This window comes from Balaenoptera borealis, assembly GCF_965194805.1.
Source record: "Balaenoptera borealis genome assembly, chromosome: 1".
In the NCBI taxonomy this organism is placed as follows: domain Eukaryota; kingdom Metazoa; phylum Chordata; class Mammalia; order Artiodactyla; family Balaenopteridae; genus Balaenoptera; species Balaenoptera borealis.
The window spans coordinates 23,229,503-23,257,323 of NC_138860.1; the positions used below are offsets into that span (position 1 = coordinate 23,229,503).

At 41.0% G+C, this 27,821-nt stretch overlaps 1 protein-coding gene across 5 annotated transcripts; it reads right to left on the reverse strand.

The window, feature by feature from the left end:
- LBR (lamin B receptor) lies at positions 1-27,441 on the reverse strand. 5 transcript variants are annotated; one of them, XM_082349879.1, is made up of 15 exons: positions 27,306-27,441; positions 26,316-26,659; positions 22,292-22,470; positions 20,478-20,693; positions 17,965-18,075; positions 17,542-17,734; positions 16,273-16,469; positions 14,337-14,391; positions 11,460-11,651; positions 10,628-10,731; positions 9,581-9,706; positions 6,383-6,551; positions 2,944-3,024; positions 2,724-2,846; positions 1-1,988 (listed from the first exon to the last, which is right to left on the reverse strand). In XM_082349879.1, the coding sequence occupies exons 3-15, from the start codon at positions 22,454-22,456 to the stop codon at positions 1,828-1,830; spliced, it is 1,893 nt and encodes a 630-aa protein (XP_082206005.1). In that variant the 5' UTR covers positions 22,457-22,470; positions 26,316-26,659; positions 27,306-27,441; the 3' UTR covers positions 1-1,827. The 5 variants fall into 5 exon arrangements, with proteins under 5 accessions (XP_082206005.1, XP_082206006.1, XP_082206004.1 ...); XM_082349880.1 differs by lacking the exon at positions 26,316-26,659 and having other exon boundaries at positions 17,992-18,075; XM_082349878.1 differs by lacking the exon at positions 26,316-26,659.
- Positions 27,442-27,821: the final 380 nt, after the last annotated feature.

The window sequence follows — 27,821 nt, forward strand, 5'->3', positions numbered from 1 at the left end:
TCAAAGCAACATCTTATTTTCAACTTTATTTCCAACTTAAAACTTCATTATAAAACTTGTCAAATAAACATGTCAAAAACAAAATTAAAAACAAATTGCAGCTGATATCCAGAAACTGCAGCACTGTGTTGGAAACAGCTCTTTTCTCATTACCAAGGAAAGAATTAAAGGTCCTTCTTCCTCCCCTAAAGCTTCATTGGTGAATCTAGAATAGGCTGGGACGCCATTTTTTGATGCCAGGAGACAAGCATAAAAAAACTGCTTGCATACATCAGTACTAATAAAACACTGAAAATTTCACCAAAACGATGTTTGTTTAAAGACTAGAGGATGCGGAATGTTCTTCATGATCACATTAACATAAGTTCAGTTATATACACTTCGAACTGCAGCGTAGAACAAACACTGCATATCTAAATGGCTCATATATAAAATGTATAATTAAAAACCCAAACATATACACTATATTTATTAGATTCCCCTATGTTTAAGATTCTGGAGAACAATTTAACTCTGAATACGAAACCTTAGTGAATTTGCTACTGTTCCATTATAGGACAATTAATATGAGACTACATCAACTTAAGTAGAATCTAATGGCTAAAGCTACCTTATGCACAGCTATTAAACTAAAAGAAATGATTTTAAATTCCCTTAAATTCCCTTAAATTGTTTTTAGATAAATAGATTTCTAAAGATGAATACAACACTCCTTTACAGGGAGTAGAGTTTTGTAAATACAAAGGCTATGCAAAATACAGTATAAACTGCCTGAACTAACAGTAGCAAAAACACAGTTTAATTTAAAAAGTCAAAAACATATAAAAATATTAGCCTTTCAGAAATGGCAAATTTTCAAACACCACTCTGTAAAAATGTTTAAATAGTGATGTTATTCCAAAAATATATATTTATTCTATTTTTCTATTTGCAACAGTTTATAAAGGCAAACAAACACCTGCGATTGAGGTAGCAAAGCCAAATTCACAAACTTTGGATTAGGAAAAATACCCTTCCTACTCTTAATAGCATCTTTCATACAATATTAAATGAATTCCACTTCTTTCAAAATGTTTAATTCGCATGTAGTACTTTACAAAATTTAATTTAAAATACTGCAAATGTTTGTTAAAAAGATACTTAGTCCCGAAAATTATTTCACATTCAAAATACTATACAGAAAAATCTGAAGTCGCCATATATTACATAAAAGCTATGTATTTACAGTTTCAAATGCAGTTTTACAAGTTGAGGTTAAGCAAACCACTACTAATGGTCTTCATTAAACAGTGTCCACTATCAATCATCCCCCTTCTCGTACAGCATTGAACAGAGAGGACCAGTTTTTACTTTCAAATCACATAGCTAGTAAATGATTTAAAGGGAAACAAATGAAAATTCTATTCTCTTAACGCAATAAAACATAAACGTACTTTAAAATGTAACAGTGTTTTCATTTAAGAAAAAGCAACTGGACAAAAGAATCAAACTTTGAAAGGTAATCAAAAACCCTAAACATCAACAGTATTCAGTGCATTTGTAAGACTATTTTCTGTTTTCAGATTTTTAAGGATTGAAAATTTCATATTAGAATGCAAATTCTAACGTCTTTATTTATATTTTCCTTATGTTAATTGTTATGATTTAATAAAAATAAACATGGTTACATTAAAAGACTTACTACTTGGCTCTATAGTCCTGCCTCAAAAAGAAAGAGAAACATCAAGATCCTGTCGGTGCAACGAAAGGTTCATTTTGGGTTTTTTTTCTTTTTTTGCAAATGGAAGCCAAAACTGCAGGAGCATTTAGACAGCGCCTAGGCCAGAATCAGTAGATGTATGGGAATATGCGGTACGGGACGCGCTGGCAGTACTTCTCCCACGCCAGGCCGTACTTCTTCCTACAGTGGTGTTCATCGCGAGCCTCACGGTGCACCAGCAAAATGGTGAAATAAATCACGTAGAAATAAGGCAGAATGTGATTGAAACCTGGGGACAGCAACAGTAAATAGTACTAGGTATTTTTATTATCACTACACAACTACACAGTATTGTTTCCTGCTGGTCCCCAAATCGTCTAAAAATGGACCATCCCGTTACTTCATTTTCTCCAATGGGGGAAACAACTAAACCGGTTCATAAAATCCCACTAGGGTGCGGCAGGAGGTAGTATTTGAATTAAGAGCTATTCAGAGAACAGTGATTAATCCACCCTAACAATCCTTCATAATCAGAACCTCTGTATTTAACGCAAACCCCCCCCGTTTCCTCCCCGCCGGTGCCCAGGAAGAGGACGGCAGGCCACCAGTGCGGGGCAGGGTGGGCAGGGCAGACAGCACTGCGGGGTACGTGCTGACACCAACAGACAGAACAGAGTGCGCCTTTCCTCCTTCTTAAGAACCGAAGTTTTTCACAACCTACGTACACTGAGTCACGAATAAAAAGTTAATTTCTACATATTCTTCTTAGAAAAAAAGCTACCAGGCACAGTTTAAAACTTAAAATTTTGCTTGCAGAAGTTTAGAGTAAAACTTCAGGCTCCGTGAATTCCTAATTCCCCTCAGACGCTGGATGAATGAGGTGCTGGATACGCAAAAGTGCAGCACCCAGATGGGGAACGGGCAACCCAAACCTCCAACAGGCGACACCCAGACCCAGCGAGCACACACACATCCTGTGGTGGCCGGAGAAAGAGTCAAATCAGTTCTCTTCTTAAATGCTTACCACATGGGAGGGACCACGCCAGGGCCATGATGAGGTCACCCAAGTAATTGGGATGGCGAACAAAACCCCACCATCCAGAAACGAGAAGATTTTTTCCTGTTGCAGTATGAATGGTTTTTAAATCTATACAAAAATAAAAATACATTTTTAATGATCTCTAGACAAACATACATAAAATCTTTATGTGGTATAAATACTATAAATATAAACCAATACTTACGTGCAAGCTTTGGATCAGTGGGATTTTTCCGGAATGCATTTTTCTGAGAATTTGCACATCGGAAGATTACAAATCCACACACTGTAATTTTTTAAAAATTTCATTTGTTAACAATTTAGATACAATCTTTATTTAAAAGCATCTGTAATTTCATTTAGAAATTATTCCTGTGCTCCAAGGAAATTTCCAAAGTACAGAATAGTTTGATTTCTTAACAATTCAAAACCTCTCAATCTTGGAAGGTCAAAAGAAGATATGATCCTGATATCTCACTATCGTACAGCTTTCATCATCTACCTTGAAGGCAAAACTAACAAATATAGTTACATCCATGAACAAAATCTAAGGCAGCCCACATTACAATAAAGTCAGTACTGGAGTTCATTTGTTAGTTATGATACCTACTGGCCACAACATGAATGCTTTATTAATAAAACTATAGCTCAGAATCTGCACCAGAACAACTTGCACATATGCCGAATCCCACTGTAAGCCTCCAAGTTGGTAGCTTTATTTCAAATTCCAAAATGTCAAAATTAAGAGGCCCTGACATATCACTATTTATTATCAGTCCTCAATAAAGTAGTAAGAAATAACTCTACTCCCTATTTTTAGCTTAACTGTAAAATATACATATCCTGTCTTGAATAACACACAGGCACGTTTAACCAAACCAATGAAGAAACTAAATCTTAATTTCAACCAATAGCTTGAATTTCTTCTTCTACCATAAATACTGATTAGTGTAGCAAAACTAGCAATATCTGAAGTCCAGTGCTAATTTTCCCTGCCCTCCCTCTGGCGGAGGTGTTTAACCAACAGTATAACGAAAGAAAAGCCATCCCGAAGCTAACCCACGACCAGCCGGGCAAAGTGTACTCCTCACTCCTCTCCACCATCCACCCTGGCCGAGTGGTTCCCTCTGTCCGATGTATGTATCTTCCCATCCCACTTTTACCCACTACAATTCAGATCAAACACCATATCCTCCAATAAGTTTACACTGATGTTCCCCCAGAGAGACACACTCTCTACCTTAAACTCCCATCATATTTGGTCTGTAAGTCCCTCCTCTAGACTCTTCCTACCCCTCAATGCAGTGTCTGAGCGTCTTATTTCTCCTGTTAGAATGCAAGCTCTAGGAAGGCAAGACCAATCTTCCTACTTTTTAAGGTGTTACCAGAAAAAGCAGGCACTCAACAGAAAAAATGAATCATTACTAAGACAATAAAATTTTATGTTTAAAGAACTACTGAAGAACCCAAGAAAGAAACATCCATTCTCTTTGTAAGATGCCAAGAATCTTTTTATTACTCAACTCATCCATCACAGATTACTTCAAACTTGAGCCAATCATGGCCATTTAAAAGGGCATGCTAATCACTAATCATTAGAGAAATGCAAATCAAAACTACAATGAGGTATCACCTCACACCAGTCAGAATGGCCATCATCAAAAAATCTACAAACAATAAATGCTGGAGAGGGTGTGGAGAAAAGGGAACCCTCTTGCACTGTTGGTGGGAATGTAAATTGATATAGCCACTATGGAGAACAGTATGGAGGTAACTTAAAAAACTACAAATAGAACTACCATACGACCCAGCAATCCCACTACTGGGCATATACCCTGAGAAAACCATAGTTCAAAAAGAGTCATGTACCAAAATGTTCATTGCAGCTCTATTTACAATAGCCAGGACATGGAAGCAACCTAAATGTCCATCGACAGATGAATGGATAAAGAAGATGTGGCACATATATACAATGGAATATTACTCAGCCATAAAAAGAAATGAAATGGAGGTATTTGTAATGAGGTGGATGGAGTTAGAGTCTGTCATACAGAGTGAAGTAAGTCAGAAAGAGAAAAACAAATACAGTATGCTAACACATATATACGGAATCTAAGGAAAAAAAAAAAAAAGGCCATGAAGAACCTAGTGGCAAGACGGGAATAAAGACACAGACCTACTAGAGAATGGACTTGAGGATATGGGGAGGGGGAGGGGTAAGATGTGACAGGGTGAGAGAGTGTCATGGACATATATACACTACCAAATGTAAAATAGATAGCTAGTGGGAAGCAGCCGCATAGCACAGGGAGGTCAGCTCGGTGCTTTGTGACCACCTAGAGGGGTGGGATGGGGAGGGTGGGAGGGAGGGAGATGCAAGAGGGAAGAGATATGGGAACATATTGTATAACTGATTCACTTTGTTATAAAGCAGAAGCTAACACACTATTGTAAGGCAATTATACTTCAATAAAGATGTTTAAAAAAAAAAAAAAAAAAAAAAAAATAAAGCAGAAGCTAACACACCATTGTAAGGCAATTATACTTCAATAAAGATGTTTAAAAAAAAAAAAAAGAAGATGTGGCACATATACAAAATGGAATATTACTCAGCCATAAAAAGAAATGAAAATGAACTATTTGTAGTGAGGTAGATGGACCTAGAGTCTGTCATACAGAGTGAAGTAAGTCAGAAAGAGAAAAACAAATACTGTATGCTAACACATATGTATAATCTAAAAAAAAAGATGGTTCTGATGAACCTAGGGGCAGGACAGGAATAAAGACGCAGACCTACTAGAGAATGGACTTGAGGACACGGGGAAGGGGAAGGGGAAGCTGGGACAAAGTGAGAGAGTGGCATGGACATGTATACACTACCAAATGTAAAACAGACAGCTAGTGGGAAGCAGCTGCATAGCACAGGGAGATCAGCTCGGTGCTTTGTGTCCACCTAGAGGGGTGGGATAGGGATGGTGGGAGGGAAACGCAAGAGGGAGGGGATATGGGGATATATGTATACGTACAGCTGATTCACTTTGTTATACAGCAGAAACTAACACAACATTGTAAAGCAATTATACTCCAATAAAGATGTTAAAAAAAAAAAAAAAAGGTCCAGGAAAGACTAAAATTCAATCCTGATTTTCCTAAAAGAGCTCAATGATCAGAGAAAACAAGTAACCTGTACAAGAATACACAGCTAGTGTCAAAGCTAGCACTGAGCCCCATTCTCAGATCAAACACCATATTCTCAGATGCCTTCTGCTACCTAAGATGATATCTTACTATGTCTGTGTCTTCTGTTCTTCCCTCCCATCAGCCTTGCTTTTCTCAGTCACCTCATTCTGATAAGATCTGTAGTTGTGTCCTATTGCTAGATAGCTGCTCCCAGTGTATAACAGCATTTTCTTTTACATAACTCGGCCATACTTGTCCCTTTTATAAACATGAACTTGGTTACTTAGTACTTAATTGGGTTGTTGGAACTAAGTGGTTATTTATCCATTTATTACAATAAAAAGAGCCATTCAGACTTGAAGAAAATAAAAAAGTAAAAGGGCACGCTATAAATATGTAGATATCACAGCACAGCAGAGTCAGCACACAATATTTAATACACAGAGACTGAAGTTAATACTCACGTTTCAGAGCAATGATTAGAGAAGCCATTGGCCAAGACAGTTCATTTGGATGACTGACTAAATAAAAGGCTTGGAAGCTGTAGATAAATGGAACCCACACTAAATCTCCAAAAGCCAGCATGAATCCAAATCCATCGTGGATAATGTCCATGGTTGTCAACAGTGCTTCCTATAAGGGTATGGAGGGGGGGAAATTTTTTTTAAAGTTTGGGGGACAAAAACTGCTATGTTTAAAGTATTCAAATAAAGTTCTAGTTTATAGTCAAATTTACAAAGGGCTAAGGGAAAGTACAGTACACCAACCAAAACCGTTTTAAAGTGGGAGTGGGGATCTGGTTCCCTTGGCACGTGTATCATTCTGTTCTCCTCCTGTCGCTCTACCCTCTCCCTCCACGATCCTGAAACAACAGAGCTCCCAACGCCCCTTGTGCCTCCACGCCTCTGCCTGGAACTCCTCGCTCCCACTTCAGCTGAAGCCTCACCCGTGCTGCTTTCCTCAAGCCTCCCCCTAGACAAGGCACTTCTCAGATGCCACCACCCACCACCCGCTGAAGCCTGGAGCAACCGTGTAACTGTCCTGTAAATAAGCGACTCTCGCCACTAGACTGGAAGATGGAAGGCGGGGACCACGGGTTTCCACCTGCCACCCCAGCACCCAGCACACGTGCACCAACCTAACTTCTGATAGCAATCTGGCTTTTCGTGTAGCTTTTCCACACTACCCGGCAACATGGGAAAATGCAACATGGGAAAATGCTTGCCTCGCTGCTCAGGGTAAATCAGGACCTGAACGCACTCTCTTGGGGATTTGGTCAGCGCAAGCCAGCAGCCAGATCCCCCTGGACCAGAAACCTGCAGGCCCGGCTCTGGAAGTGGAGACGGCCCTGCGCAAGGGCATCTCTAATCTGCCTCTGACACTAGTACTCACCGCTGACTAGGAAAATTAGCAAGTATAAGTAAGCTCTGCTGAAGAATCAAACCAACAGGACCTACTGTATAGCACAGGGAACATCACCTATATGAGAAAAGATCCTAAAAAAAGAATGAATATATGTATAACTGAATCACTTTGCGGCACACCTGAAACTAACACAACATTGTAAATCAACTATACTCCAATAAAACTAAAATTTAAAAAAAATCAATATTCTAGGTTAAAGAAAAAGAGTGATAATCTCCAAAATGCATTTTTTTCCAGAAAGCAAGCAAAAGGACCATGGAACAGAAAAATGGATGTAACAACTCCAGGCCCTTTAGTTCACCCTCTAGTCAAGCGCGCCTATTCTTATGCACACGGGAGCAGGTACAAGAGCAGACCAGTGATAACCACAGGGCACACGGGAGTGGGCAGCGAGTGAGGGACAAGGTATAAACAGCTGGTGCCAGCAGGGGCAGAACCCTCAGCCCTACCCAGTTCCTGGGGCCTCAGGGGATTTGCTGGACAGCCAGCGGAGGCTCACAGGAAGGGTCATTTATATTTAAGTTTGTATTCTCCATTTTCTAAGGTGTGGCACATCAACATGTAGAAGAATTTCTATCACCCAATGTAATAAGAAAATTATTAAGCATCTACTAATTGCCCAAAAGTGTGCCAGATACTAAAGAAAATCGTAAAATCAAGTCCTTTCTTCAAGAAGCCTACTATAATCTGGCTGAGATACTGATAACATATTTAAAAAAATAACTTCCCAACTTTAATCCACTACCCCTGGTGAAAAACTGTCTTAACAGTTTTGCCTTAAAATACAAACATTTTCTGTTAATTAACAGAAATCAATGTTTGTTTAAATCTCTAGAAAATATGAATTTCTAAGTCACTTCAAAAGTGACTACCATGACACGACAGAGAACTAGAAGGAAGAATTACTCATCACTGAAAAGCTTCCAGACAGGAAGTTAAAAAAAAAAATCTCTGAGGTGATGAAGCAACAGAGGAAATATCATCTGACCTGTAAAATGTAACCTACCATCTTCTTAGGAGCCCTTTATTACAAAATCAAAGAAAGACCTACAACTGGCAAGACTAAGTGCATTTATAATAATTGTTTTTTTTTTTTTTTTTTATTTCAAAAGCATGTTTAATTTTGAGTAGACTTGGAATTTTCAAAGGACTCTGTATCAGATGCTCCCACAATCTCTGCAGCTTCTAAGGCTGAGCCCAGGTCTATGTTCAGTGGCAGGAGCTCAACAAGAATCCAAATGTGGCTACTTGCACTCGAGGTCTGTTTACCTCAAAGAGGTCCTAATCTCCTCCCAAAGAAAAGGAAGGTTATCGACAAATCAATATCAAGCTTTCAAAGTCATTTTGACTGAATATGACCAAATAAGACAGTTTTTAAAAAAACACCTTAAAGGAGATGGACCTTCTCTCAAAATGTCAACAGACTGCCAAGAAAATTTATTTTGGAACATTATGACATAGGGCTGCCAATTTTGTTTTTAAAACTGAAAGAAAACTCAACTTGGAATTTGGAGGAGATGATGACAAAGATAACAGTAAATGATAAAACAGTTGTAAAACAGACCGAAGGAAGAAATTATTTTCAAGAGGAATATAGTTAGGTGAGACCGAGATTAGCAAACATTTGCCAGTCTTCAAGCAGCAGAAAAAACTGATGATGTATCAACGTATAAGAAAAGCCAAGTGTTAGGAAATTAGCTTTATTTAAACGGGTTTCCTCAATGTATCATGATTTCTGGTTTTATATCCATCTAATTAGAGCTACTCTTTTATTCTGAAACACCAACAATAAAACATCTCCCCCTTTATTTAAGAACTATCTTCCCCTTGACAATCCAAAAAACACTATCTTAATTCGATGATAATCTGTCCATCCATTTTCATCTGATAGAATCAATAAGAAATTAATGTTAATAACTCATATAAATAAAGTTTTATTTATATGAATCGGTCACACCCACAAAGCCAAGATCCACAGATCTTAAATATTTAGCACCTGACAGAGCAGCTGACATACACGGAAGTATCACCACAGTTCTCGACACCTACCCTCTGTCAGTGCTCACTGTGTGTGAGCTCAATGCGTCACAGGGATCCACATCTCCCTTAATCCTCACAAGCCTTGCAGGCAGGCTATATTCTCCTCACTTTGTGTGTAAGAAGCTGAGGCTCAGAGGCGTCAGGTCACTCACCCACACTCAACGCCGTCTGACTCCAAAGCTCTTAAAATTAATTACCTCATTCCAGAGAGCATCCACCACATACAAGAGCTGGAAACTGTTGACCAAAATCATTGCTAAGGATGGAACAGTGCGCTCCTGTAGCTTCATCTCAGCCAAAAGCATCACCAGGTTAATGACCACCTGAAATAACAGGGGCAGGTATAGTTTCTAGAGAGAAAGGTGGTAACTTCCCAGCTGAGAAAGCTGCAGACACCACCTTACCGAGAAGCCACCATCAGTGATAAGACATATCAACCTCAGGAGTCCCTTGATAAGATGCACTGAGATGGACACTTATTCTGTGGTGTTCTTGCCAAAGACGTATAACTCACTCCAATCATGAGAAAACACTGGACTAACCCAAACTGAAGGACACTCTTACAAAATAACTGACCAGTATCTTCAAAAGTGTCAAGGTCATGAGGGACAAGGAAAGACTAGCAACTGTTACAGACTAGAGGAGACTAAGGCCAAATAACAAATAAATGCATGGTCGGACCCTGAAGAGGATTCTGGAACAGGAAAAGGCCAACAGCATGAAACACTGGTGAAACTCAAATAAGGTCTAGGGATTTAATTAATACTACTGTAACAATGTTAATTTGTGGGGTTTTTTTCTTTCTAATTGCTGTTTTTGATAACTATATTATGGTTCTGCCAGATGTTAACATTGGGGAGAGTGGTATGAAGGAACTCTTTATTTTTGCAACTCTTGTACAAGTCTAAAATTAAGTCAAAATACATTTTTTTAAAGGGGAGGAAAATACATTTTTTCTTAATTCATACACTATTATTTTCCTACATAAACATAAACTGATATAATCAAAATAAAACAAACTCTTTTAATGTTTAATAACCTGTAACAGGGCATCTTAACCCTCTGGACTATATTTACAGCAAGAAAATATTTTAAGTAGACAGATTTATGCAATGCTGTGATTACTCCTAAAAACATACCACCCACAGCTTACTTTAACATTGTCTACAATCCTTTCTAAAAGCAAGACTAATTTGTACTACTGAATTGAAATTAAAAAAAAAAAAAAAAAAAAAAAGACATACCCATCCAATCAATCCGGGGCGCAATTCACAGAAGTATTTGAGATCAAAAGTACCAACCCGAGGATTTAGCTCACGGCCAATGAAGAAGTCATAGACAGCATTTCCTATGAAGGGAAAAGTCCTTATCCAAACAGTATTCCAAACCCAATTGTGAGGCTTTAAAATTGCACTGCTATCCACTCTCCAGGGTCACAATTCAATCACCTCCAGGAGCCTGGCAAACAGCCAGCGAGGAAAGGCATAATGGTGAGAGCCAAGAGGGGCCATGAGGACACAGGGGGCAGGGGATGCTGGCCCCATCTGGAAACATCCATGCTGCTCTAGGCTTGGGGCCTATGGCGCCAGATTCCTAGATTTTGAGGGAACTGGAGCTTTTTTAAATGCAGACTCACAATTTTAAAAATAAGCCACTTAATTTTTTTTAATGTTTAAGTACTTTAGGCTAAAATCAACCAATTTGTAATCTCTATTATTTGTTGTTTGTTTTTTTTTTTAAAGGATGTTTACTATTTTGGACAAAAAATATTTGTCCTAAATTGTTATAATACTAATGTTACTAAAATGCTGTAAGTTGTTAAAATGTCTTACTGTCATCAAGTGACTAAAAAAAGGAAGACGAAATAGGAAAGCACGAGGGGAAAAAATCAGATTTTCCTCCTTTTATTTTTCTCTAAATATTTTCACCTTTTTTTTTTTTTTCCTATTTCTCGTCATCTCTCATAAACTGAAGCTAGAAGAGAATTCTATGAAAACCTAGAAACAGATGCTGGGGGGCCAGTGAGGTGAGGGTGTGGGGAGGCATTTGTGGGACCCACATTCTAACACTGCTCACCAGAGCTGGCCGGCGACAGTTCATCCCGGGGCGCTTTCAAAGCCCTGGCGTAGAGATAAACACTCAAGACCACAGAAAAAACAGTGGCTGCAAATGCACACTGAAGGAAATGACTGTACACATAATAAAGCTCTACATCCCAGAAGAAAGATGCTCCGACGAGTGCAGATGTCAGGATAAAAGCATAGAATCCTTAAAAAAAAAGGGGGGGGGGAGGGCAAAAAATTAATGTTAACCCAGGGTTCACATGAGATTTACACCGTTATAAAATAATGCCACATTATTTTTTAAAATCTTAGTTTCATTATTCAGGCTACACACACACAAATATATGAACGAGCAGTGCCCCTGAGGTTAGCAGTCTTCAATACAGATGCCTTATCTCGCACACAATTTTTGAAATATTCTAACATACTTAAGTTACTACTTTTCATTGTGAACAGTCATCTGCTTTTAATGAAGAGAGAGCTGAAAAGAAGTGCACAGAAATTCACTATTAAAAAGCTGAAAAGAACCTCAAAATTCACAAAATCCAAACCCCTCAGGCCAAAGTCAAATGGCTAATTATTGACAGAGCTGGGCCAAACACACATTTTAAAGCCTTTAGGGCAATGTTGGTGGTTATAAATTATAAATATTTTTACCCGAAATAACTTATCCATAAGGGTTTCAAAGGATCCTGGTCGTACTCCACCTCCCAAACAAAGACCTCAAGACCCTGCCCTCAAAGAAGAGGCCACAACCCAAATGTTCCCCAGGGCCAGGCAGGAGACTTAGGGGACCCAGCTGAGTGGGGATGTCAGGGAGGGACTGCCAGGCCCACAGATGTTCATTCCGAAGTCAAAAGCGCCCACGAGGCCCCACAAGAGGAACTCCTGTTCCGAGCTAGCCCTGCTATGGCTCAACAGACAGAAGCTGAGTGTACTGGCTGCTTTTTCTTTGCACCCAAGAAACAGTTTTCCTTCCAGGAGCTGAGCGCCTGCAAAAACTGTTCTCTGAGTAAGCAGTCAAATCACATGTGGATAAAAACAGTCTAACACAGAAAAGACGTAGGTGTTATTTCTATAAGAATTCTAAAACCAAAGCTTTTGTAAAGTCAAATGGTCATCTCTAATTTATTATTTAAATCCACATTTTCCACATTGTCAGGTTTACTCCAAAGAGTAACTTTTAACTTTTTAAACATTTTCTTTAACTTTGTAAAGCATTCATTTAATGCTCATAAAATTTATGAACATTAAAGAAAAAGAATGGTAGATTGAAGCAGTTTCTTGCTCTCTAGCCTACGTGGATTAAATTATTCAAAATGTCTTAGGACTCTCCTTAGTTGATGATGGTAAAATCTCATAATACTAGAACCAGATGAGGAAATTTTCAAAGGAAGGATCAAGCAACTAGTTCAGCCACTGCCTGCTTGCTCCGACAGCTCCGAGCCCAGTACTACTGTTCTCAGCCTCCGAGTGAGCCACCCCTCAAAGGGAAGCAAAAACAGAAAAGAAGACCACTTAGAAGAGAAGTAAGTGGGTACCTAGAGAGAAGCCCACAAAACACGAACAGCGACAGACCTGACGGCCCAAAGGGAACACCCCACGCCTCCCCAAACCTGGCCTCACTGAGGCCGCAAGGCACAGGAGAGAGGGTGTGTTGGAGATTCTAAACCTGGTTCAAGCAGCAAGGAATCTGGTAAAAGTAAACAAAGTATCTGACAGTAGCAGCAAGTCAGTGCTAAGCATCTACCACGGGTCAGGCGCTGAGCTAGGTTCAACGCCTTACCCACTTGGCACAGGAGGCAGTCATTTAAAATACCTCTGGCTTCCCTTTTAGAGCCCAGTCGAGTGATTTCAGATACGGTGGATGCTAGATGAGTCACTGAAAAAAGTATCCACAGTTCGAAAGGTGAGAAGCGATAGGATTAAAACAGGCCAAGAATTAAAATTTACAATATTATTCCCAAGAAAAGGAAAACAGTCTACCCAATCTAGTTAAAATGGAAAATCATTTAAGGATAACTACACTATACACGTTATTTCTTAAAAGCAGGTTAACTGTACTTTATCAAAGTCTTCACGTGCCAAAGGTGGACTGTTCCTGTTACTCAGCACACACTCCTACCCCGGGAGGTGCCCACGTCAAGAGGGACAATGCCCACTTCTTGAGATGCTCATCGAGACTTCCACTCCATCCACTCAGGGCTCCTACCAACAAGCGCCTCCTACAGGCCAGTCCCTTTGCTGGCACCAAGGGTACCACAATGAACACAGCCAAGTCCCTGCCCACAAGCCACCTTCTAGTGAGGAGACCCCAGTGAAGAGACAAGTACATTGATGTCAGAAAGACCTGTCATAGAGGAAAATAAAGCAGGGGAAAGGAAAGAAAGGGATCTGAGGGCTCCTCTGAGCAGAGACACATCAGGGATGAAGCAGCCGACACTTTGGGGGAAAGTTTTCCAGGCAAAAGCACTGAGAATGTAGCCTAGAGACGGCCCGGAGACCAGTGGCTGGAGCAAATGAGCAAGAGCTCCAGAGGGCAGGAGTGGCCAGGAAGCCCACATCAGTGCAGAACTTCTTAGGCCATGGGGATGACTCGGGATGATAAAATACATAGTCAAAATTGCTTCAATGAGTGACAAATGCTACTAAGAAAATAAAACTGGAGAGTGGAAAACAGTGACTGAGTGGCTTGTTACTTAACATGGCATAATTTTGACATATTGGCTGCAGGTGCGAGCAGTTTATTTGCATGCTCTTCGGACTACTGAGAGAAATTTACTATTTACTGCTCTGGCATAATCAGTTTTGACAGTTTAAAGAGTAAAGCACCCAGAAGTTTGAGCTATCAAGTCATCAATTTGAGTCTTGAAAAAAAAAAAAAAATCACCATTTAATCTGTACTTGAGTCTTCTTCCATCAGTAAGAGGTGTTCCTTCTACAACCTTAAAAGAAAAGGTTATTTTTTTAATTTAAAATTTAAAAAGCACATTTTACCATGATATATATGTCTTGTAAAATCACCTAAATTTCAACATGCCCAAGAAGGAGGATCATCTTTTAGTAGGAAACTTTAGTAACAAGTCTCAAACATCTTCATGGCACGCCCTTTGGTAAAGTAATTCCACCTTCAGGAATTTATCTCAAATACACATCTAGTAATGACTTCTCCGTGTACTGAGACTATTGCAATAGCCACTCTCCCCCAATGATCCCATGTCCCACCACAAGACCAGATGTGTTTTCAAAAACCTGTATGTACATCTAGTCGATCTCTAGCTCAAAACTCTTCAATGACTCCCCACTGCTTACAAAGCAGAACACAACTCCACTATCTCACGTTTGTGTCATCCTTTCAATCGGGTTCAACCCCACTTACCCAATCCCCAAGGCCCATGTGCTATTTGATGATACAGACTCATATACTTACTTGCTCTGCTATTTATACATATACGCTCACTTAGTTATTCAATCATTTCATGTGATTCTTTTATCTCCAATAAGAGACCGAGAGCATGTCCACTGGACCATTTCATCTCTTCATGTGGATCACCCACAGCATCCCCACATAAAGGGTACTCAAGAAACACACTACTTGAACAGGATGAGTTAAAATAAAAAGTCCACTTGCCCAATGGCAGCTACATTTTACTCCCCAAAATAACTATTCAGAAATGGTACAATTCATTATAAATTGTAAAATACTAATATGGTATCATTTGTCTTGGGCAAAACTACTTTACCCTTTCATTAGCTATGAAAGGGAACCCAGGGGAAATGTAGTATCTGTTTGAGATTACAGGATTAACAAAACCCCACATGCTAATTTCAAATGATCCTTATCTATTAAAGGTATCTAACAACTACTGTGTTGGGTTTTAGTCTGTAGGAAAAAAAATAGATACATAGCTATATATATATATATATAGATACAGACATATATATATATTTTAACCATCAAAACTGCTTTTCTCAATAAATATTATCTAGTTTGAACTAGCTTTACCTGAGTTTACCTCAATTTGTGATTTTTTACTATAGAGCCTTATCACAAAAATACCTGAAGGTTCACATCACAAGAATCCTCTCTAGAGCCAATGTTATGGTGAGGTTCCAAAGTATTTAAAGTCTGCAGCTCTATCCTCCTATCCCTGGCATTTGCCACTCCTAATAAAACTGATCCTTTGGTTTACAGACAGTTGGCAAACTTGCAAAGCTCTAAGAACAAGATCTTTAAATGAATTATTTGATTAGGGAATCTCATGTTCTTTTAAATATATCCAAGTAGAGTATTCTAATGAAAGAAGAAAAAACTACACTTAGCAATGAGGACAAGTTTTAAAGACACTGCATGAGTCTGAAAAGAACATTCAATGGTCCAGACAACAAATTTCTGAAAGAGATGAAAATTAGAAACTCATTAAAAAAAAAAAAAAAAGATAACGGACTAAAGTCCATTGAGTTCAGTAGCTTATCAACCGGTAATTTAAAATTCTGCATCTGAAATGACATATAGTGAGAGGGAATTTTTTTTTCCCAGCCACCTCTACCATTAGTCAGGCTATTTTGCAAAATGGCTTATTCTTCTCTATGTGGTTTGGAAAGTTACACAAGAACCCTCAATCAGATTCTTTAAGTTTCGCTTAATAAGCATGTGTTACAGAATAGAAGAGTAAAGGCTTAACAAACTAAAACTAAGTAAGTTTGGGTAGTTATGACCAAGGACAGCTTTTAACCTTAAAACTACTATAAATGCCTTTATATCAACACGGGAGCGAGGGGAAGAAAATCTCATAATACCATATGCCTCACAAACAAACCCTTACCTTCCCAATCGGCAGTAAGTAGAGCAGAGCCTGAAGGAAAAACCAGAGGAGGTAGGCCCCAAATATCCTGGTTTCCCATAAATCGTACAAAGCTGGCAGAGGCGGCGGGAAATTCAGAAGACTGGGCTCTTCCTGTTTACACATCAACAGCAACAGGAAGAGGAAAGCAGGCAGGCCAAGCGTGATGAGAAAAACACCTGCAAATGATTAGTGAACATTCAAGGCTCTAATTTCAATCCAGGTTATTTTATTTTATTTTTTTCAAAAATCACTTGAATTTCTAAGGTCAGAACTCAAGTCTGGCTAGCTGTTTGAAAACCAATTTCGAATGCATCATTAGAAAGTCTTAACTCTACCTGTCACATCCTGTGGGAAAGCAACCACAGGCATGAAGGTAGTAAAACAGCAAATGCCCAGCACTGATGAGCTAAATTCCACTTCGGAAACCAAGCTCTAAAACATTTAAAATCCAACCACTATGGGAGCAAACATGTTGAAACTCCAGCAAACTGAAGATTGGAACATCTAAAAACTATCGGTCTAATCTTTAAAGAACAAAAAACTTTATACCCCTAAGTTTCTATCAGTTAAAATAGTTATCACATTCACGCTACATGTGCGCAGACTTTTAAGCGATGCTGGACACCATCTTTAACAGATTCAGTTAGCCAAGAGTTATAACTTACAAAATTCAAAGCAGTTAAGTCATGCAGGATTTTGAACCATTTAACCAAGAAGTACTTTCTTTTACTAAGTCATAAAACCTCACCAGCTCCACCCACTTAATAACTCCAAGCCTCTGAATGCTTCAGATCTTTGACCCTCAAAAGCAACCTGTCTAACAGGTAGGGTAGACACCATGCACCCACTGGATGCATGCAGCCTATTCCCAGTGCTACTGCCAAGCCAGGCCCTGTCACTGAGATCTGATTATCAGCAGATTTCCCAGTCACGAATAGCTCACCGTCCTTCCTATATACAACAGTCATACCAACCTTCCTTTCATCATTTCTTTGCACTTCTTTGCTAAAAGTTTTAAACATAGCCACAATGGCACCCTTTCTACTCTATGATAACCCTCAAAAGTGCTCCTACTCAGGCCTTTGCACCTGCTGTCCCTTCTGACTGAAAACTCTTCCCCAGGCTCTGACCTGGCTCACTACCTGGCCGCCTTCAGATCTCCTCAGAGAAAGCCCTTTCCTGCTCACTTTATAGCGACTAGCGTTTGCCCACCCTGCCTGCCCTCCCTAGGTCAGTTCTGATGCCTACCAGGTACTCCTCCAAATTCTAAGTCCTTCTGCTGTGTGGCTGTCACTTCAAAGGTTCTCAACGACGTAGATCCTTTTTTAACAATTTTTTCTTCCTTTGAATCTATTTCTTTTAATTTGACCTCTTCTCTTCTTGGATGAAGGCTATACTGTGTAGGTATATAACAACTCTCTTGTGACAAAGGGAATTTTTCCTATTTAAAAAATAAAAAGTATTAAATATCTGTAGTCAGTAAGTCTCATTAATGCTACCACATTAACTAATTCAGCATCTTAATATAGCCATATACACTAATAAGAATAAATTTGTTAAATTATACTCAGTCTTAATTTAAGGACAGAATCTTAGAAAAGATTCTAAGAAAAATTATGGTTTTCAATGTGCTTCTTTAGATAAAGTCACTTAAACAAGGAAAAAAATTACCTGAGAGGAAAATGAACCCCTTTGTACCTGCGCGTTTTTGTGAGGTACGTCATTCCTCTCTATGTGCTCAGGCTCCCCATTATATCTGTTGATGCTATTTCCAAATGGCTTCTAAATTGAAGAATATAAAACATTTTAACCATAAGAATGATAACTTAGTAAAAAGGAACATGATGGTAAAAATTCAGTATTGTAAAACCAAGCAATAAAACCAACCAAAGATTTTCACAGCCGTAATGCTGAAGAATTTCAGCCCACTTCTGTTAAAAATGAAATGGAATAAAATTGATTAGAATTTCCCAATCTTCAAAAGATTGGCTCTTACAGTAGAGGCTTCCACATAAGATCTTTCATCTTTTAAACAAAATTAGACTAAATCTTATAATTTCACTGTTCGATAGCAGATGCTCTAATAATATTCACTGTGAGAGGCAGATACAGTAAAAATTGGTAAATCAGCTCATTAATTGGTTAAAAAAAAAAGAAAGAGGAAAAGACATTCACTGCCCCCAAACAGCTAATAACAGGAAATTAAGAAATAGTGGCTACTTATGGAGTATTACTAGTAACCTACAAACTGCCTACTTTCTGAATTTCATCTGCCTTATTTCTCTTTAACCTTACATTTTCTCTCCCTAATGTCTCTTTTCTCAATTCAGTCTCTTTCCTTGAATGTCATTCTCTTCAAGCAGTGGAGGGAATTTCTTATTTACTGTACAGAGGAAGGACTTTCGCTTACAAAACATTTTCCAGGCAATGTATGGCTGAAATAGGTAACTTTGCTCCTTTAAAGTCACTGACAGATTAATTTAAAAGACTTATCTTTTGGGAGGCCAGCTGTCAAAAGACAGCATTAATATAGTATCAAGTTCTAGTTCAAATCAAAGTCTAACTGAGCAGTGACAGCATTCAACATATACTTAAGTTTACCAAAGTGCCAACAAGCCACTTGGCAGCAAACGGACCCACCTAAAAACTACACTCTCAGTTTTTCAAAGGTCCAATGTGTAATCCACAGCAACCACAAATGTAATCCTGTAACATAGCTAGTCAGCTGACCCTCAACTGTACTGACTGCAAATTGACAGGGTATTCACACAGTGAGGCAAGGTATTGCAAAGATCACAATTAGGAGTCCAAAAGAATAAGGATGATGTGATGTCAAAGCTACGTGCAGCCTAAGTACATTCTTTCACACACGTCACCCCATCCTCAACTCAGTGATGGGTCCACAGTGAGCCTAGGGCTCGACGGGTGAGGAGCAAAGCCAGTCTGTGGCTCTTGGGTCACCAGGGCTATAAGGAGGTTACACTGTAAAAAATATAACGGTCACTAAAAGCTAAAAATGAAATGTGACAGAAAGCACACAGCATCTGTTCCTTACCTTGAGTCACCTGACTAGTAAAAAGAGCCACTAACAGAATGTTCAAACTCACTAGTAATTATCAAAATGCAACTTAAAATGGTGAGTTGAAAATCTTTGAATCATACTGGCCAAAAAAAACAAAACAAAAGAGAAAAAACCTATTAACTATTATACTCAGAATGAGAAAATGTTCATTCATACCCTACTCCTACTGGTATCAACTTTCCTGAAGCAATTTGGCAATATGTAGAAAAGCCTCAAATCTGCTCTATCCATCTGACCGAGCAGTTCCACTTATAAGAATTTATCCTAAGGTTATATCAGATGTTGTGTAAGAATATTTGTTTATAATAATGAAAACTTAGAAAGAAAAAAAGCTAAATGTCTATCAACAAGGGAGCTAACAATTACATTACCTCTATATAATTTATGATAAATCCAAATAATACCATACAACAACAAAAGTGATGCAGGAAAATACAACACAGAAGGTTATGCCCAACATCTTAAAATTTAAAAATCTGACTACAAAACACTATGTAATAATCCAGTTTTTTAAGGTTATCAAAAATCTGTGTGCATTTTATTCAGAAAAGAGGTAACATTAAGTGAACAGAATAAACAACGACCTTTCTTCAATTCTGTTTATTCATAATTTCAATTTGGTCTACTATCTAAAATATTCATTGTGCAAGGTCCTCCAGGCTCTGCACACCCTAATATTTCCAACCTTGAACTCTGAAAGTAAATTCCATTGTAAGTACCATCTTTGAATAGGGAAAGCAATCAAGTACAATGATACTAAGACAGCAAGAATATGTTTTTATAAGATACAGTTATGTCTCATTATTTTCTACATGAACTTTTATTCACTATAAAAACTATTCAGTTCAATCTACATCTATTTCAAATTTAAACACTGCTTTTTTTAAAAAAAAAACACAATATTAAATTGCACTCATAACTTAAAAATGTTCTTTTTCATGGTATTTAAAAGCATTATACCTTCTATTCTTCCAAACATTCATTTTTTAATGTAATCTTTAATATTATTAACTGCAAATCACTTGAGTACACATAAAGGGGAAGACATGATTTGGGCAGATTAAACACTGTGTAAGGTTGGAGATCTCCCAAACACACGTACCAATACCAGCGGAGTCAGTTTAATTTCCAACATTTCCTTCCTTGCTTCCTTCTTTGCTTCCTTAATGTCAGCCTGGTGCGAAGCTGAGACGGATGGGCGGGAACCTTTTGGGGGCCGGCCAGGGGATCGGGAGCGCGACCTGGAGCGGCTCCCTCTGCGTCTGGAGGGAGAACTGGAAGTTGAGCCACTTTTCCTTTGCCTGAAGGAGGTTAAAGGCTAGAGGGAGGAGAAAAGGCAGAGCTTCACCGTAAGTCATAACACACGCAGACCCACACTGCCAGAGGGCCGCAACGGCAGTGATCGCGCCAGTGACTCTAAAACCACCCTGGGAACTCGTGGGATCTGAGCATCCATCAGATGAGGCGAATAACAACTTCAGCTGTAATGACCCATCTCTCCTGAGACCAAAGCAGCCTTTCCACCCCTAACTCTTCTTTGAAGGTATTGCCAGGAAATGAATGTTCTAAACCAAGCAGCTGTACATTTTCCTAATAACATATATAACAGATACAAATAACATTGATTAAAACTGAGATGATAGGACAAAAAAAAAAATTAGCACACAAACAATAACAAGAAAATTCGTCTCACGGTTTCACTCTGAATAAAACACGGTCAGATCTTGAAAACGAGTCCAAGACTAGGTTACTTAGCAATGTTTTACCCTGCCCTCACCTACTCCCAATATTTCCAGGAACCTAGACCTAAGGAAGGCAAACTACCTCCCAGCCCAAATCCCTCCCACCCATTTTGGGTGGCACAGGAGCGAAGAATGGTTTTACAGTTCTCAAATGACTGCAAACAAAATCAAAAGAAGAATGAAACTTGGTGGCATGTGAGAATCATCTGAACTTCAAATTTCAGTGTCCATGAATAAAATCGCATTGGGACACAGCCATGTCCAGAGCTGCTCCTGCAGCGCACAAACTATATTTCCAAGTCCTTTTACTCAAAAATGTTGCCAACCCCTGGTCTAGAGCACTCAGACTGTGATCCATAGACTGTAGGCTCAAGAACTGTTTGTTACTGACCTGCAGCAAGGAATGAACCTGAGAAGAGGTGGGCAGCAATTTTTATAGCATTTTGACAAAGTAATATTATGTCTACTCAATCTGACAGTGGGGTTTTTATTTTGTACCTTTTTTTTTCCCCCCATTTGCCTAGTAATTACGATGTGTTACGTAAATACTTCTATACCATGGACCAGATATTTGCAAGCTCAGGTCCTCACCAGATAGGTTGAGAAGCCTTGGACTCAAATCTAATTAATGTCACTCTCCTGATTAAATCCTCGGTGTCTGGGATGAAGCCCAAACCCCTCCAGTTCTGGCTCCTTCTTTCCCCTCCTCTGGCCCTCGCCCACCACACCCTTTCAGCATTGGTCGTCTGTGTCCCCCGACCCAAGCCTTTGGCATGCTGTCTGCTGTGGAAGCCCCCCCACCCCATCACCTGAGTTTTCCCTATCTATCCTCAGCACTCAGCTCTGAAAGCCTTCCCCAAAACCCAGTGCCCTTCCCTACCCTTGATGTGCTCCAACACCACGCACGACAAACTGTCACAGAATGACAGAGTGCATTAAACCAGGGAGAGGACGATGTAACTGTCTGACTTCAGCAGACTGACAGCTTCTTAGCAACAGGGCACTGTGCCTCATTCATACATTCCCAAAGCCAAAAAACAGGATCTGACCTAAAGCAGGAGAGTGACCCTATGTCTGCAAAGAGCCAGAACTGACTGCTCTAAAGCTTAAAAACCACACCTACAGTGATTTTCCAACTGTTATAAACATGCTCTGTAAACCAAAGAGTGCTTACCTTGATATCACTCTCTTTCAATTCAAGTTCAGTTCCATCTTTGTATTTTACGCTGTAAAGCTGGGAGTTGCTGTCATGGCTCAGAACTTCTACTTCATAATAAAGTGAACTCCCGGGCCATCGACCTCTTACCACCTCACCATCGGCAAATTTCCTACTTGGCATTTTTGAAAATCAGTCTGAATAGTTAAAAAAAAAAAAAAAATAGAGTCAGCGCATACACACTTACATTTGTCTTTTTTCATAGATTAAACACTAAAATACAACTTTCCAAAATGTTTAACTGGTCAAGACTTTCAGGCTACAAAAGCCTCTAGAGGAGAGGGTGAACAACTCCTATTTTAAAGGTGAGAAAACTGAAGCTTAAAGATGTTAACTGTTTTGTTCAAGGGCATAGAAACAGATGGCATGAAGTGGCAGAGTCAGGACATAGAGGTTGTTCTTTCTGCTACACCACATCTCACTGGGAATCACTTTATACAGCCACTGTACACGGAAGTGACACTAAGGATTAAATATGACAAAACATAAAGGCTCCAAATGATTTGCACCATGCAAGACGCTACCCGCTTACAGTAACTATACTTCTTTAATTAACAAGGGACAATCTCACAAAGGACACACATTTTCTGATTGATAAATTTGCATATACAGTAGTCCCCTCCTTATCCGAGAGGGATATATTCTAAGACCCCCAGGCATCCCTAGTGGATGCCTGAAATCACAGATAGTACAGAGCCCCATACATACTGTGTTTTTTCCTATACATACATACCTATGATAAAGTTTAATTTATAAATTAGGCACCGTAAGAGGTTAACAACAATAACTAATAATAAAACAATTATAACAATATACTTTAATAAAAGTTATATGAATGTGGTCGGTCTCTCTCTCAAAATATCTTAAAGGCACAAATTTAATGCCTTTTCCATCTTAACTAAGCACTTAACCATGCACTGCGGCCGTAACTTTTGCAGTTTGAGGTACAACAGCGAAACTAGCATGAATTTCTGTTTCTTTCTTCACAATTTCACAGATAGAAGATTCGTTCTTACCATAGGTCTCAGCAACCTCAGCATAGGATTTTTTTTCTTTCCCTATTAAGCCAAGAATGTTCACCTTTTCGCTTAAAGGAAGCACTTCACGGCTTTGGCATATCTGAGTTGCCAGCATCACTACTCTTGTGCTTCGGGACCATTATTAAGTAAAATAAGGGTCATTGGAACACAAGCACTGTGATACCTCGACAGCTGATCTGATAACCGAGATGGCTACTAAGTGACTAACGGGCAAGATGCGCTGGACAAAGGCAAGATTCACATCCCAGGCTGGACGGAGAGGGACAGCCCAAGATTTCATCCCGCTACACAGAGTGACACACAATTTAAAACTTATGAACTATTTATTTCTGGAATTCTCCATTTAATATTATTGGACTGCAGGTGACCACCTCAGAAAGTGAAACTGCGGATAAGGGGGGATGACTGTAGTCTTACAAAGGCTTTAAAGATGTATTATCTAATTTTTAACAAATTACCTTTATTAAAAACAGTAAACTATGCAACAGACTGGGAAAATCAAGGCTGTGTAATTAGCATTGCTATAACCAACCAACAGGGAGAAAATTATAACTCCAAATCTAAAATGAATAGCAAATTTGGGGTTTTCACCAAGCTTTCAAGTCTTACAGCTGAAGTCTCAAATGCACACCAAGTAACTGCCAACCACATACCTGGGCCAGCATCCTAGCTCTTTTTTCAAAAGCCTACAGCAGACATCAATCCCCAGTTGTAACCTTCTTCTCCATTGAACCAAAACATGGCCCATGAAGCCTGGTATAAAAACAACACTCTAAGAAGCCACAAGCAATCTGCAGGAATTGCCACTTACAATGAGGCCTGTTTTTCAAACATCAACTGATTGCTGGGTGCTTCAAGCTCTTAGGTAGTAATGCTTCTCCCTCCTTGGACCAGCAGGTTCACATTTCCACAGGACAAAACCAGCACCTGCCGACAGCTGCAACACCAACTGAACTAGCTGGGCCTCGTCTAAGAAGCAGACAGTACGACAGAAAAATCTCTCCCTACATCACCCTCATCCCACCGACTAAGCAATTCCCGAAATATCCTCTGGGCGTATAAAGATACATTCCTCACCCAGCTCCTGTCAACAAAAACAATGCTTGAGAACTTCTGAAGACTCTCCAGAGTTAAGAAAGGAGAAAGATTACCACGCCCCTCCTGAGAAAAAGTCTTTCCCAAGCACCACATTTCTTCACTGTTAATCGCCTGAGGAAAAAACTTCACAAGCTTCACTTGCTTAGATAGATAGGAGCTAGGTCAGTAGATGAAAGAAAACACAAAGACAGGTGGTGATTAGAGGATGTCGGTCCATTTACACATTAGGTATAAGAGATGGCTTTCTTCCCAAACCTACCTGAGATAGCATCACTGGGGTAATGAGAAGGTTTGGGCTTTGGGGGGGTCTGGGGGGGACCCCAGACACTCTGGGGATGAAGTCACACCTGGCTGAGGAGTCACGTGAGGGGCACTTGGGAAGCAGAGGGCGGTGGACACCTTGGGACCCGGAGGAGGGGCACAAAAAAGGAAGGTGACAACAGCAAGTTTTGCCTATTTCAACATTTAGCTCTGAGCCTCCAAACACTAAGAAAGAGGAAGGAAATGTGCCCTCCTTCTCTCGTGCCCCCTCCTTCTCCTCGGACCCCCTAAAATCAAACCACTGCTATTAGTACTAGTTCTCTGACATTGGTCAACCAGGGTTGGCAGAAGGCAATTACATCTTTCTACGTGAAGATGCCATCCGAGTTTCAAACAACTCTTTATAAACTTTTGAAACACAGGCCCTCAGGACTTGGGGGCCACCTAGATTTTTTAAAAGGCCCTTGAGCAGATTCTGTCCTTTTCAGAAAATTCATTTATTGTCATCTTTCCATTGTACCTATTTACACCACACACACAGTATCTGTGCAATCTGGACACAGGTCAGTGCCAAAGAAGTTTTTCTGTTATCAATTAAATATTTGGGGTTAAACAAATTAAGATAGCTGGTGGATATGTTAGGTCTCTAAACATTTTTAAAAAAAGAATTAGGAATTAGGACTCGATAACACTCTTTCATATAATGGCTGAAAAAAAGAAAAAAATAGGAACAAACCAGCACGCTCCTTAGGAGACCACTATCTCACACACAGATGTTCCAAAAGGTGAAACCACCGACATTACGTGCACCTCCACTTTGCACGAGATCCACACACAAGTGGCACACCGTGCATCACATCCTAACTCTGCAAGAGTAAATTCGCCAGGTAGGACAGAAAAGCCCCAGGACGTTTGTGCACATCACTATGCTCACCTGATGGAGTCAAAACACGCAGGGATAGGCCTCCCTCAGAAGGGAGGTTTTAGCCAAGTAGGTTGGCAAAGAAAGATTTTGTTTACTGAACACAATGTCTTCATTCCCCATTAGCAGTGGAAACATGGGGACCCTCAGGCTTTTCTCTATTAAGCCACATGCTTGCTAACTTCAGTGTCAATTGCACTGGAATCCCCACACATATCGGCTCCAATATGTTACTGTGTATCAGCACAACAGAATGTGCTATTCTCTGCTGATCGCAGTGTTACAGAGGCCTTTGGTCATCTTTCCTCACTTTCCCAAGTTAGTCTAAACGTGGCAGAGAAAGGGAAGCTCAAATGAAGTTTGACAGCTTCCCTCTTCAACACCTGGGCCCAAGGCTGGCCTGCCAGGCAAAACCCAAACAGGAACCCCTGGCCTACCTCCTGCCCCTGTCGCAGGATGCAGAAGAAACGCCACCTTCTTGGCTGTAGAGGTGGCATGGCCCGACTTTTCCCCTAAGCAATACAAAGAACTGAAGGTAACAATAATTCCCCTCCTACTCACTCTTTTCCCTTCTCCCTAGACAGCTCTCAGAAACTAAACTTAAACTGGACTTGGTGCCCAGTCTAAATTAGCACACATACACACACACACACACACACACCTTTCCTCCACGGCAGTTGCTACAAAGTGTAATTACAGATTTGCACGTATTTATTTGCAAGGTCCCTGAGGGCTGGGACCAGGAGCGTGGATCTAGCTGGGCTCCGGCCGGGTGCATGCCCGTCACAGCAGGTGAGCAAGCTCGCTCGCTCCAGGCTGAACCCTTGCACTGTCCACGCGCTGTCCAATGTATCTACTGGGTCGTTCTGAGTATCCACAGCCTAACTCCCGACCAGACCGTGCAATCATTTTGATGAACCGCCTGGAACCAGGCCCTCTGCCATCAAGCGCTAAGTGTCCCTTGCGAGTGTCGGAAGGTGTCATTACGAAGAATTTTTAAAAAGGCTTTAAAAAGATGAAAAAATAGGATCGAGCTTTAGCTGGAGCACGCAAACCTGCCCAAGTACCCGTTTCTTGAGTGTGCGGAAACACCGGGCGAGGGAATGCAACGCGCGCAGCCAGCACTGGAGAGTCGCCGAACAGAGACGGCCTGGACCCTCAAGGCCAGTGACAACCAGCGAGAATTAAAGGCAACTTTGCAACCCCACTTCCCTGTCCGCCAGGCTGCCGCGCCTTTTCCGCCTCCCCGAGAGCAGGGCCCACCAAGCCACCCGCTAATCTGTCAAAAGGCGCTCGGAGCCGGCTTGGGACGGCTGGTGCTGCAGGGCGGGGACAAAGGGACCGGGGTGGGTCACCCACCCACACATCCTCCCCAGCCAACATCATTTTACTCCGACGCGGCGCGTCCAAAATGGAGGGAAACGTCTGCAATTTAAAACCGCAGCTCCATTTCCGCAGCTGGCCGGGCCGGGCGCACCTTGAGCCTCGCCAGCAGCGGCCCGGACCGACTCGGAGGAGGGGAGGGCGAGGCCGCGGCGCCAGGCCCGGCGCCCAGGGACCCCGGCCCACCCGCCGCGCCCGCCCCGCGGGCCTCCCCCCGGCCCCTCGGAAACTGCGCCGCGGGGAGCGGGGCGGGGGTACGGGCGCTCACCTGCTCCGGACTCCGGCAGGAACACGAACAGCTCCGGGAGAGTTGCGGAGCAGAAACCCGGCGACGGTTCCACGCGCGCGACACTACCGGCTCTCGCGCTCTCGCGCCCCGCGGTCCCGCAGCCCGGGCGCGCGCTTCCCCGGCCCCGCCCTCTCCTCGCCCCGCCCCCCAGTCTGGTTTCCCAGGGCTCCCATTGGCCCCTCGGCCTTTTGAATAGTGCCCGGCGCTGTCGATTGGTTCTGCGACATGGCGCGTCCGCCCCGCCCCGCCCCGCCCCACCCCGCGGCAAGGCCCGCGATGGGGGAAGAGGATTCCGGCGGGTCTGGCCTTGGTGCGGCCCAGAAGGCGTATTTGACCGGGCCTTATCTTAGCCGCCCAGGCGCTCTTGTAGCCCGCTGACCGCGCGCATTCCCCGCCCTTTCCCTCCCGGCACTCGCCACAGTTGTCTGGCGATGCACAGTAGGGAAATTGGTGTGTGAAGTGGCTTGGCGGGAGATATAAAAGGGCTATAAAGTA